The 13,432-nt window shown below is 37.3% G+C and overlaps 1 protein-coding gene and 1 long non-coding RNA gene across 2 annotated transcripts; both read left to right on the top strand.

Moving 5' to 3' along the window:
• Positions 1-792: 792 nt before the first annotated feature.
• LOC126600866 (probable E3 ubiquitin-protein ligase BAH1-like) lies at positions 793-4,482 on the top strand. Its single transcript, XM_050267558.1, has 6 exons — positions 793-1,186; positions 3,097-3,341; positions 3,438-3,686; positions 3,778-3,915; positions 4,033-4,091; positions 4,172-4,482. The coding sequence occupies exons 1-6, from the start codon at positions 979-981 to the stop codon at positions 4,272-4,274; spliced, it is 1,002 nt and encodes a 333-aa protein (XP_050123515.1). The 5' UTR covers positions 793-978; the 3' UTR covers positions 4,275-4,482.
• A 7,395-nt stretch (positions 4,483-11,877) lies between these two features.
• LOC126600865 (uncharacterized) lies at positions 11,878-13,231 on the top strand. The gene is made up of 3 exons (XR_007615612.1): positions 11,878-12,600; positions 12,750-12,824; positions 12,903-13,231. It is a non-coding gene; the product is annotated as an uncharacterized LOC126600865 (long non-coding RNA).
• Positions 13,232-13,432: the final 201 nt, after the last annotated feature.

Genomic DNA, 13,432 nt, shown 5'->3' with positions numbered 1-13,432 from the left:
ATGAATATCTACCATTGCATAAAAAAAAAAATAAAAAAAATAAAAATAAAAAATAACAGGCCAACACAATTTTATTATATCGAGTAATTAAACAAATTTAAACGAAATATTAAAATCAGTAAAAAATTTTAAAATGTAAAAAATTTACAACTAGCGTCCAAATTTAGGGAATGATTATTGTGTACACAAAATACATAAAAATGACTCTGAATAAATTATTTGGTGGTTTGTGGTGACCAAAAGAAACTCAGCAAATATACAAAAGTTGAGAAAAGAAAAGAAAAATACAAGCGATATTTGGGGGGTTGAATTTCTTCCAACCATATATGCATGTTGTGTGACAGGTCATACGTAGTTGTTTTTGTAAAACCTTTCTTCAAACTGCGTAGTTGTTGTTGTTCAAAAGAAAATAAATAAATAAACAAAAAATTACGTAGTTGTTAAAAGCCTAGAATAGAAGCACCATACGACTTATGTGATACCGTAGTATATTTCGTATATATATATTTTTTTGGAAGAAATTCGATGTATATGCGTAAACTATTGGCGACTATGTCGACCCATTTCACCTAAGTTATTTCCCAAAATTACTCCAAGAATATGCGTTAACTATGGACGACTGTGTCTTGTCGTTCAACCTAAGCCATTCTCTTAAACTTGGTTCAACTTAGTAAACGCGTAAGGGTAACTCCATAAAAAGCGCGCGCTATTTTCCCGTTTAAACTCGCTTCAACTTCCGCGTGTGCTCCGTCGGCACCACTCATTTTCCTTTATAAACCTTCGTTTGTTTCCTGAGAAAATTGAGAAGGAATCAAGCCTTGGGTGGGAGCTTGGCTCCTAAAACCTTCTCCCACCTCCGCCGCCACCTCCTTATTCTCATCTCACTCCAAATCGTTCATTTTTCATTTTCTTCCGGCTTTCCCCGGTTTCTAGGGTTTCAGAAGCCGGACTAAATTGCATTGGATTCATCGGGAAAATATGAAATTTGGAGAGACTTACACCGAGTTTTTGCACAAGGAAAAGATACGATTCTCGGAGAATTGCTCGCATGTCGAGTACAAGCGGCTGAAGAATGTTCTCAAGACTTGTCAGAGTTGCAAGGCATTGCATGAATCTTCAGCTGCTCAAGGACAAGAAGGTGCTTCTAATCAAAATCAGCAGTTGTGCCAATGCCAATCTTGCCCTTGTAAGAATTTACTCCCCAGTTATTTAATTTATTTTAATAAACTTGTTATCAATTTGGTTATTGTTTTACTGAAAATGTAACTTTAGCTCATGAAATTCAATTTTTTTTTCCATATAAAACTCATCATAAGTTTTTTATTTCAATAAAGCTCATTGACTTAGGTTTCACATAAGTAAATTCATTAAGAGTGGTTATAAACCCACCCTATTGTCCTATCTTCTCACCCACATTTTAGTAAAAATGTTAATAACATGTTTATCCTTTTATAAAAAGACTTTTAAATCCTTATTTATTTTATTATAATTAATGTTACTACAGCTCAAAAAAAAAAAAAAAAAAACACTAAAAAAAACCCCACTACCATTTCCCCTGTCCCCACCCCGTTTTTCTCTCTCCCCACCACCATCCCTCCATCTCTCTCTCAAACTGGAAAACTGAAAATATCCCTCCTCATCACCCACCACCACTCCATAACCCAGCCCCCACCCCACTGATGTCCACCTATGTTCCATCAAAATTGTATTTCAACCATTGCTGACAAAGAGAGGGGATCTTCGTCCTCTCTCTCCCTCGTGCTTCTCTCTCTTCCTCCCTTCCCGTTTCTCTCTCTACTTCCCTCCCCCGTTTTTCTCTGTTCCCAAAGGAGATGCCACCAAGAAGGTGTCAAAGGTTTGGTTGCTGACAGGGTGGGTGACGTTTTGAGGGGGTGGTGCGGCTGGGGTGATGACATTATGATAAATTAAAATAGAATGAGTTTAGATATAAATTAGAGGATATTTTAGGGATAACAATGGGGGAAGAAATAACATTTCAATTTTTAACTTTTTATAGTGGGTCAAATTATAAGGTGGGTAGGGAAATAAAATAATGAGATGGGTCTAGTAGCACTCAATAATTATGTTTGACTTTACATATTTAATTTTTTTTTTCGGATGCCTAAAATACCATTATTTGGCTGTTTGATGTACACAATTAATTTCATGCGGGTTGTAAGAAAGAATTAGTAGTTTTACAAAAAATAAAAATAATGTTATAAATTTATAGCAATGTATAATAACAATAAAATATGCTTGATATATGTAATAATACTGGCTTAATGAATGTCACAAAAAATTATGCTTTATAAATAAATGTAGGTAAATTATTTTGCACACACAATAGTGCACCACTATTTGAATTTTAAAAGGTTAGATTGCTTAAAAAAAAAGAAAAAAAAAAGCCAGATGGAAATAAGGATTTCACGGGAAGGAAAAAAAAAACTCTCAAATCATGTCTGTTAATACTCAACAAAATTCATCATTATTGTAGGTTAAGTTAATAATAGGTTACTTATTTTTTCACATGTCAACAAGCTTAAATTTTGGATTTTATTTAAATGTTTAAAGATAGATATGTTTAATTTTAGTAAACAAGAGTTACAAGAGCCTATCTCTAAAGAAGCCAGGAAACATGGGTTTTGATTTTTGGTATGATCAAGGTTTCGGGGTTTAAGATTGAGATTTACCCAATTGGTTTCCAGGTAGCTACATTCTGCTCAAAGGATTTGAAGAAATCGTAGGCATAAACCATGCTGTTTTAGCGTTTTAGCCCCTTTTCGGGTTTAGTTTTACTCTGTAGAACCGAGTGTGCAGGTATTTTCAAATAACAAAAAGAACTTATTCCAACTTTCCTAACGAATGTGAGATGCTGCCCCAATCGTGCTTTCCTACTTTCCTTGTTTCTTAGAAGGATGTCGACATTTGGGAATTTTGTTAAAGAAGTGACATATCATGACTAATATATTTCTCTAGACTGAGCTTACATGTAAAGTTATTTGTTATTTCTTCTCGGTGTTAGCATTGTTGCTTACTTATAAGTTATAACCATATTCCGTTGTCTCACTCATCTGCTATCAATTTTCTATATTGTAGTGTGTGATCAGGCCTTTTTCACAGAGTTAATGAAGGAGGTTTCGGACATAGCTCTATGTTTTAGTTTGAGAGTCAGACATCTCCTCCATCTCCATGTTGCTACTGGAGCGCAGAGATACTTACTGCGGTTGCGTCAGTGTTTCGTGAATGATCAACAAGCCATGGTAGAAAAAGGGCGGATGCTGATTGAGTATGTTACGATGAACGCAATTGCTATTAGAAAAATCCTTGAGAAATATGATAAAGTATGCACGCGATTGGTCATTTTTTTTTCCTTGCTAACTTGGTTGATGGTGTTCTGTATCTAACAGCGTTCCTTCGTTCAAAATCTAATACTACAGATACATAGCTCTGAGAATGGCAAGCTTTTCAAATCCAAGATGCGGGCTCAACATATTGAGATTTTACAATCACCTTGGCTTATAGAATTGGGTGCTTTTTATTTGAATCTTGATGGATTAGATGATGAAGAGCTCAATGAGGTTTCTGGTCGCTTTTCCTGTGATCTCGATGCGGCACCACCTACAATTACATTGATGCTTCCTGACAACTTAAAGATGGAATATGATCTGACTTGTGCTGTATGCTTGGTAAGGTCCTTTCACTTGCATTCTGAATGAGAAAAAGTTGGCATTTGTACGTAACTGTTCTGAATTCTGATGTGTATTTGATGACTCACAGGAAACTGTTTTCAATCCATATGCGTTGAGCTGCGGCCACCTGTTCTGCAAGTCTTGTGCTTGCGCAGCTGCTTCTGTGTTTATTTTCCAAGGCCCTAAATCTGCAGGCCTGGATGCAAAGTGCCCACTATGCAGAGAGGTATGTAGCTAGTTTTTGAACAAACTGGTGATAATCTTATATAAAATTTGAAAGAAAAGATTGAAATTTCATATCATATATCGTTTGATCCTAAGTTCGTATCCTCCTCGAATGCAGGCTGGAGTGTTTGCTAAAGCAGTGCACATGTTGGAACTAGATCTGCTCTTGAAGACAAGGTCAGAAAATTGAAAGTCTTCAATGGTTTTTAACTTATTGTGAGAGAACTACCCTTTTCTGACTCCTAAAACCCTACCAGGTGCAAAGACTATTGGAAAGAGAGGTACAACGCCGAACGCACAGAGATAGTGAAGCAAACTAAGGAGTTCTGGGATATGCAAGCCAAATATGCCGTGTATTGATTGATAGATTGAGGAGGCAGAGGCCCCATATCTATAATCACGTGATGAGGGATATAGGAAGAGGGTGGTATATCTGGGAGACAACCGAGAATCTCCCGTGATCTAGCCAATAGATTGTTTAATGATGCAAATTCATTGCTTTTCAAAGATCATTCTTTGAAGCCTGCAACTGGGCTTAGCAATTTTTTTGAAAGATTATTTTTGCTTACCACCATTAGCTAGACTTAGAAATTTTTTGCGCGACTTATTAACCGGACACAAAATGATATGAAAATAATGGGTTTCGGATCAATTTGTTAACTAGTCGGGCCGTTAGCGGGTCACCCCTTAAGAACCCCGATAAAATTGATGAAAGTTGGGTTCCATCATTCCCTAAAACCAATTGGCAATATAAGAAGTAACTCAACCTATTATAAGCCCATGCAATGTCCCTCATTCCATCAATATGAGACTCATTTTTAACATCCCCTCTCATGTGTGGCGAATTTTCAAGCCTAACACGTGGACAATACAAAAGGGTGACATGGAGTGCGTGTGGCCGTTTGGCTTCATACATGGGACAACATATTCTGTTATCATGAAGAAAGTTGAGGTTCTACCATAAAGCCAAAAGTTGAGGTTCCACTATAAAACCAATTGGCAATATCGGGAGTAGTCCAACTTACTTATAAGTCCATGCAAAGGTCCCTTCTTCCATCCATGTGAGACTCATTCTCAATACGCCCTCTCACGTTTGACGAATTTTCAAACCTAACATGTGGACAACACAACAGGGAAAATCAGGTTCCACCATAAAACCAATTGGCAATATGGGGAGTAGTCCAACTTACTTATAAGCCTATGCAAGGTCTATCCTCTCACCAATGTGAGATTCATTCTCAACATGCCCCCTCATAATTTTTAAGTTTAACACTTGGACAACATAACGGGGTGACGTGAATCACGTGTTGTGTGGCCGTTTGGCTTCACATGTGGGACAACCCACTATAAAACCAATTGGTACTATGGGGAGTAGCCCAATCTCTTATAAATCCATACAAGGTCCATCCTCTCATCAATGTGAGACTCATTCTTAACAAAAATATTGTTTGCTAAATGTAGACATTAGGCATGTCAATTTTTTGTATGACCCATTAATCCGACACGAAATGACCCGTTAACCAATCATGTTATTATTAGGTCACATTTTAAAAACCCGTTAAGGTAACGGGTATGACACAAAAACGGAAAAACGGATCCGTTTGCCAGACCTACCATTAATTATGGGGATGCTCGCCACATTTCTCCAGTTAACATTTCAGATATCTCAAAAATGAAAATAGAAAATTTAAAATATCACCTCTTTGCCGCCGGCTATTTTCTTCCCTTTATCCTCTCTTTCTTCTTCCCCCGTCCCACCCCTCTACATTTTTCTGGGTAGAGATAATCTGACTGTTGAATAAGTGACCAAGTGGATAACAAAACAAAACAACTTTCGGCTAATAAACAAACCAAAAGAAAAAATAAAGTGAAAGACAAAATGATGAGGGAACATCATGATGAGGAGGCATCATGATTATGTTTGTTGAAAAGAAAAATTGAAGGTCATGATGATGTTTTTGAATTTTTTATTGGGTGCTTTTGTATTGATGAAGTGAGCATACGGAAGTGAGAAAGAGAGAGGAAGTGTGCACCATTTTTCTGTTTTAGTAGCCCATCTTTGAGAGAGCAAAGAGAGTTGCAGAGAGCAGAAAACTGAGAGCAGAAAAAAAGAAGAAGGTGCTCTTATCTTTGGTTAGTAATCACCCACCAAGGTAGTTGTTGCTGTAATAGCTTTAAGCTTTGTATAGAGAAGAAATTAATCACTATATTTTTTTCTCTATTTGTTTCTTTGGTGTGTGAAAGCTATTGGTTGTATTGGGGTTTTGGGTTGTGAGATTGCCAACACTTTGTAAACTCCCATTTGGTTGATAGTGGATTATTGGGTGAGCTCCTACTGCTCCGAGGACGTACTCCAGTTACACTAACTGTTGAGGAACCTCGTTAAAATCTTGGTGTCTTTTATATTTTGTTCTTGCATTTTCATTTGATAAATTTCCTGTGGGTTAGCTTGAGTTGGTTCCAACGGGTTTGGTGCTATCATAGCACAACAATTGGTATCAGAGCATTGGTTGCTCTTGGGTACTGTCTAGTTGTCAAATATGTCAGACGGGCAAGATGAGAATCCTTTTGGAAGCAGCTTCGGGTTTGCAAGAACTACGGTACAAAATGCAAAGTTCGAAGTGGAAAAGTTTGATGGCACAAACAACTTCGGGATGTGGCAGTGTGAGGTCAAAGATGTGTTGGCTCAACAAGATCTACTTGCCGCTTTGGGAGAGAAGCCGGAAGTTATGTCGAAGCCGGAATGGGAGAAATTAAATTTGTGGGCTTGCTCTTCAATTCGGTTGTGCCTTGCAAAAACTCAGAAGTATTTTGTGATGCGGGAGACATTAGCAAGTGTGTTGTGGCAAAAATTGGAAGACAAGTATATGACAAAGAGTGCAGAGAACTGGCTACACTTGAAGAAAAAGCTCTACCGCTTCCAATACAAAGAAGGTACAAAAATGATTAGACACCTTAATGCTTTTAATAAGTTGATTGCCGACTTGTTAAATTTAGATGAGGATATTAGGGATGAAGATAAGGCTTTAATATTGTTGAATTCCTTGCCGGACTCTTATGAGCATTTTGTTACCACTATTATGCATGGTAAAGAAACTGTGAAATTTGAAGATGTGTCAAATGCCTTGATGAATTATGAAATGAGGCATAGAGATAAAAATCATGATAGTACCTCTGAAGCTTTATTTGTTAGAGGTAGATCATCGGAGAGAAGATCATCTTCTAGTAGGAAAAAATCACAGTCTCGACCTAAAGGAAACTCTAAAGGTAGAAAACCTTTGGAAAGGGATGAATGTGCCTTTTGTCGTAATAAGGGCCATTGGAAGAAAGATTGTCCTAGATTGAAGACTAAAGGAAAAGAAAGTTCTGAAGCTAATGTTGCTGAAGTTGAAACAGATATTTCTGATTTTGCTTTAACCACTTCTTCATCATTTGATTGTGCCACTAAATGGGTGTTGGATACGGGTTGTACTCATCATATGGCTCCTCACAAGGATTGGTTTTCAAGCTTGAAAGAGTTTGATGGTGGCGTTGTGTTCATGGGAGATGACAATCCTTGCACAACAAAAGGGATTGGTACAGTTCGTTTGAAGTTGCATGATGGCATGGTTAAAGAGTTGACAGGTGTTCGGTATGTATTGAATTTGAAGAAATTTTTTAGTTCTTTGGGTTCTTTGGAATCCAAGGGCTTCAGGTTTCATTCAGATGGACAGACATTGAAAGTTACTTATGGTGAACTTGTTGTGATGAAAGTTCCTCGATGTGGTCATTTGTATCTATTGCAAGGAAGCACCGTGACAGGTGAAGCTTCTGTACTCTCAGAAAATATGGGCACATCTGATTCAGATACTACTAGACTGTGGCATATGAGATTAGGCCATGCCGGTGAGAAAGCTCTACAAGAGCTTGTGAAACAAGGTCTTCTAAAAGGTGCCACGACTTCTAAGCTTGATTTCTGCGAGCATTGTGTCTTGGGGAAGCAAACTAGAGTGAAGTTTGGTATTGCTGTACATCAGACGAAGGGCATTCTTGATTATGTGCATTCTTGATTATGTGCATTCAGATGTTTGGGGTCCTACAAAGACTCCTTCTTTGAGTGGTAGACATTAGTTCGTGACCTTTGTTGATGATTATTCAAGAAGGTCTTGGGTCTACACTATGAAGCATAAGAGTGAGGTGTTAAGCATTTTCTTGGGTTGGAAGAAAATGGTTGAGAACCAGACTGGCAGAAAGATTAAGATTTTGAGATCGGATAATGATGGTGAATACACATCCGATCCTTTCTTTAAAGTTTGCAAAGAGGAAGGAATTGTGAGACATTTCGGTGTTCGGGGAACTCCACAACAAAATGGAGTTGCAAAAAGATTGAATCGAACCTTGCTTGAGAAGGTTAGATGTATGTTGTCTCAGTCGGGTTTAAGCAAGTCATTTTGTGCAGAGGTAGTTAATTATGCATGTCACATCATCAACCGGTTACCCTCAGCTGCTGTTCAGGGTAAGACACCAATGGAGGTATGGACTGGAAAACCTTCTTCTGATTATGACTATATCCGTATTTTTGGTTCACCTGCTTATTTTCATGTGACTGAAAATAAATTTGATCATAGAGCCAAAAAGACTATCTTTCTTGGTTTTAGTAGTGGTGTCAAAGGTTACAGGTTGTGGTGCCCAGAGATGAAAAAACTTGTAATCAACAGAGATGTGACATTTGATGAAGAAAGTATGTACAAAGTCTCTGAGAAGAATGTGAAAGATGTCCAACAGGTGGAGCTTGAGAAAGTTGCCTCTGGTACTTCAAATCCTATTTCCGCTGATGTCGAAGCCACTACAAGTGAAGAAGTTGGAAACCATGAGGATGTTGAAGAAGTTGAACTTGAAGATTCTATTCAAGTTGAAGAGCAAGTTTCACCTTAAGAATATATTGCAAAGAACAGAGGAAAGAGACAAATTACCAAGCCAACTCGGTATAGTGACTATGTTGCTTTTGCTCTTCCTATTATCATTGATGATATTCCATCCAATTTCGAGGAAGCCATTGAGAGTGAGGAGAAGAAGAGGTGGTGCACTGCCATGGGTGATGAGATGAATTCTCTCTTGAAGAACAAGACTTGGGAGTTAGCTAAATTGCCTAAGGGCAAGAAAGCTATCGGTTGCAAATGGGTGTATGCCAAGAAGGAAGATGCTAATGAGAAAAGTAATGTGAGATTTAAAGCAAGATTAGTTGCTAAAGGGTATGCACAAAAGGAGGGCATTGACTACAATGAAATATTTTCTCCGGTTGTGAAGCACTCCTCAATTCGTATTATGTTAGCTCTTGTTGCACAATATGATCTTGAGCTTGTGCAACTCGATGTGAAGACGGCTTTCCTACATGGTGATTTGAATGAAGAGATCTATATGTGTCAACCGGATGGGTATATAGTGAAAGGGAAGGAAAATTTGTTTTGCAAATTGAAGAAATCACTTTATGGCTTGAAGAAATCTCCAAGGCAATGGTATTTGAGGTTTGATAAATTTATGAGAGGCCAAAATTATTCTAGAAGTCAATATGATCATTGTGTGTACTTCAAGAAGTTGCAAGATAGGTCTTTCATTTATTTATTGATATATGTTGATGATATGTTGATTGCCTCAAAGAATGTTGAAGAGATTGAGAAATTGAAGAAACAAATGAAGAACGAGTTCGAGATGAAGGATCTTGGTGAAGCGAAGAAGATCCTTGGCATGGAGATCACTAGAGATAGAGAGAAGGGTTTGGTCAGTTTGAATCAAAGACAATATCTTGAGAAGTTGATCCGGAAGTTTGGAGTTCATGATTCAACCAAACCGGTTAGTACCCTTTTGGCTCCTCATTTTAAATTGAGTTCTCTACAATGTCCTAAAACTGATAAAGAGAAGTTGCAAATGAAAAATATACCATATGCAAATTTGGTTGGTAGTTTGATGTATGCAATGGTATGCTCTAGACCGGATATTGCTCATGCAGTTGGCATGGTGAGTCGATATATGCATAATCCAGGTAAAGAGCATTGGCAAGCAGCTAAGTGGATATTGAGATATCTCCATGGTACTCGAGATGTTGGTTTATGCTTTGAGAGGGATGACTCTCATATTGGTCATTTTGCAGTTGGTTATGTTGATTCAGATTATGCAGGTGATCTGGATGGAAGGAAGTCTACTACAGGCTATGTGTTTACTATGGCTAAAGGGCCAGTTTGTTGGAGGTCCATTTTGCAGTCGTCTGTTGCTTTGTCTACTACAGAGGCTGAATATATGGCAGTTGCTGAAGCTATAAAGGAGGCCATTTGGATACATGGACTGATTAGAGATTTGGGGGTTGATCAGAAGTAAGTGGAGGTACATTGTGATAGTCAGAGTGCCATTTACTTGGCTAAGTATCATGTTCATCATACGAGGACCAAGCACATAGATGTGCGTTATCACTTTGTTTGTGAAATTGTTGGTGAAGGGGAAATCATTCTCCAGAAGATTCCAACTAAAGACAACTTCGCTGATATGTTGACTAAGGTTGTTGGTGTAGCCAAGTTTGTTCACTGTTTGAACTTGGCTCACATTATGCCTATATAAAGAAGGCGTTGAGCAGTAGGAGTTTTGGAGCATTTGGCTCGGCATGAGTTGTTCTCTTGCTAATGTTTGGGAGTGATGTTGTGTGTTAATTGTGTTGGTTGGCTTATCATGACGTTTTTCGGAACTTGACCAAGGTGGAGATTGTTGAATAAGTGGCCAAGTGGTCAAGTGGACAACAAAACAAAACAACTTTAGGCTAATAAACAAACCAAAAGAAAAAAAAAAGTGAAAGACAAAATGATAAGGGAACATCATGATGAGGAGGCATCATGATTATGTTTGTTGAAAAGAAAAATTGAAGGTCATGATGATGTTTTTGAATTTTTTATTGGGTGCTTTTGTATTGATGAAGTGAGCATACTTGTGAGAAAGAGAGAGGAAGTGTGCACCATTTTTCTATTTTAGTAGCCCATCTTTGAGAGAGCAAAGAGAGTTGCAGAGAGCAGAAAACTGAGAGCAGAAAAAAAGAAGAATGTGCTCTTCTCTTTGGTTAGTAATCACCTACCAAGGTAGTTGTTGTTGTAATAGCTTTGAGCTTTGTATAGAGAAGAAATTAATCACTATATTTTTTTCTCTATTTGTTTCTTTGGTGTGTGAAAGCTATTGGTTGTATTGGGGTTTTGGGTTGTGAGATTGCCTACACTTTGTAAACTCCCATTTGGTTGATAGTGGATTATTGGGTGAGCTCCTACTGCTCCGAGGACGTACTCCAGTTACACTGACTGTTGAGGAACCTCGTTAAAATCTTGGTGTCTCTTATATTTTGTTCTTGCATTTTCATTTGATAAATTTCTTGTGGGTTAGTTTGAGTTGGTTTCAATGGATTTGGTGCTATCCTAGCACAACACTGACATGGGAGGAGGAGAAGGGGAGCGGGTGTGGATGACGACGGAGGAAGCCAGAGGCGATGAAATAACTTTAATGGGTTCCAGATTTGGGAAGAAGATGGGACAATTAATTATGCATAAATTAAAATATAATTTAAAAAAGAAATTATTAATCTGTTTATGCTTCATGACGGCCAACTTTAGATTGAAAACTCTTCAACATGTGATGATTGATAGTGTTTGCATGAAAATTAACGTTAAACTGTAAGATGAGGGTTCATGAATAGTTCCACTTTAAGGAGAGATTTTTCAATGTAATCGGTACACGGATGGTACACGTTATTATACAAATAATTGGATATGTATACTAAAAAGTTAATAACTTAAAAAATAAAATTTCTTACCATTTTAATTAAAATATAGTGTGTATCATTTGTGTTCTCGTCACAATTAAAAACTTCTTCACTTTAAGAAAGTTTTCTTAGCATCTCTCTTAATATAAACACACAATACGTAAGAAATCTCAGAATGATATCGAAAAGACCTGGAAAGTTGTGAAGATGAATGAAAGATTTTTACACGTGTTTTCCAATCTTTCTTGATCCTGCTGACCACTTAGTTTTGATCACATGAAGATCTCACTCCCTCTTAATGTTTGAGGTCTCCTCTTCAAGACGATGACTTGCATGTCTGTTCTTCCTTGCTCAATGGAATCACGATCGGCTTACCAAACCCATTCCTTTTTACTTGTTTTAGTGTTTGTCACCAATTAGTAGCATTTAAAACTCATATACATATAATAGTTTGATTATCTTGTTGCACAATTGGTTTTTTATTCTATCAACGATATTTATGTAAACTTAATTTAGTTTCATTGGTCTAGTTTAATATTGATTTTCATGATTTTGTTTTTAGCAAGTAGGTATGGTACCATGCGTGATAATGTCATCAGTATCTAATTGATGCTCGACACAAATTTGTAATGTTGTATTTCTGGATTTGGTTCATCTTCCAGGTAGTTCTTGCAAATGGAGATATTGTTAAGACTGCATCTCTCGTGCTAGAGAGAGTGCTGCAGGGTTTGTTTCCTATTCTATTTTATCTTTTAGAACTGTGTGGTTGATCTTCTAGGTAGTTAGGCGTGTTGTGAACATTAAAAACTTTGCACGTAACTGGTATGATTTGACCCGCCTGGTGATTGGAAGTGAAGATCGCTTGGTGCAATAACGGAAGTCACTCTGCGGCTTCAGAAAATTCCGTAACACTCTGTGGTAAGTTGATACGTCTATTTCTATGGACTCTTGCATAATTTTTGTTTCAGTTGATTACTTCTAGCCGTTTATGACCACGAATTACAGTTCTGTTTACAGGGTATACTTCAGTGATTTGATTATGTTATTAATCAAAATTTAAATTGTAGGTTGCTATGTGTAGTCTCCCTTCAACTAAGGATGCAACAGATGTTTCTATTGCTACTATGCTGTCGGGAATTCAGGTAGAGCTTTAACCGCATATTACATATTTAAATTCATATTTTCAGTTTCTTCACAGATGTTTTCTTCATAACCATTAGGTTTCAAGGGTTGAACTACTGGATGAGGTTCAAGTGAGGGCTATCAACATTGCGAATGGGAAGAATTTGCCTGAAACTACAACTTTGATGTTCGAATCTATAGGCACAGGTTTAGGTCCCTTCTATCTTGACTGTCATTTGCTTTTTATTTTAAATTTTAATTTTGGCTAATTACATTTATTGAGAGGAGAACATCCCAATCTTGTAGTAGTAAAGTAGTGGTTTTGTGGTTGGTAAATTATCTCCTGGTATCCTTTATAGGCACTTACAATTTTCTTTTGTTTCAATTCTACTTAATACAAAGTCACACGGTCGCAACTTTTTTAGTACTTCTATCGCTTAATTGGCATCAAAATTAGGGAACTTATTGCAAAGAAAAACAGCAAGTAACTTGTCATATAGCTGTACGTTCTTGGCTTGTACATTCTTGTCCTCCTTGCTATTTTGTTTATGCATCATAAAATATATGGCTGCTTATTCACTTCCATTAATGGTGCTAATTAGGACTTATTTTGGGGTTTAATTTCTAT

Source organism: Malus sylvestris, chromosome 14, assembly GCF_916048215.2.
Source record: "Malus sylvestris chromosome 14, drMalSylv7.2, whole genome shotgun sequence".
Taxonomy (NCBI): Eukaryota; Viridiplantae; Streptophyta; class Magnoliopsida; order Rosales; family Rosaceae; genus Malus; species Malus sylvestris.
Note: the sequence above shows the minus strand (reverse complement) of the source record. Positions and strands in the feature narration are given on the sequence as shown.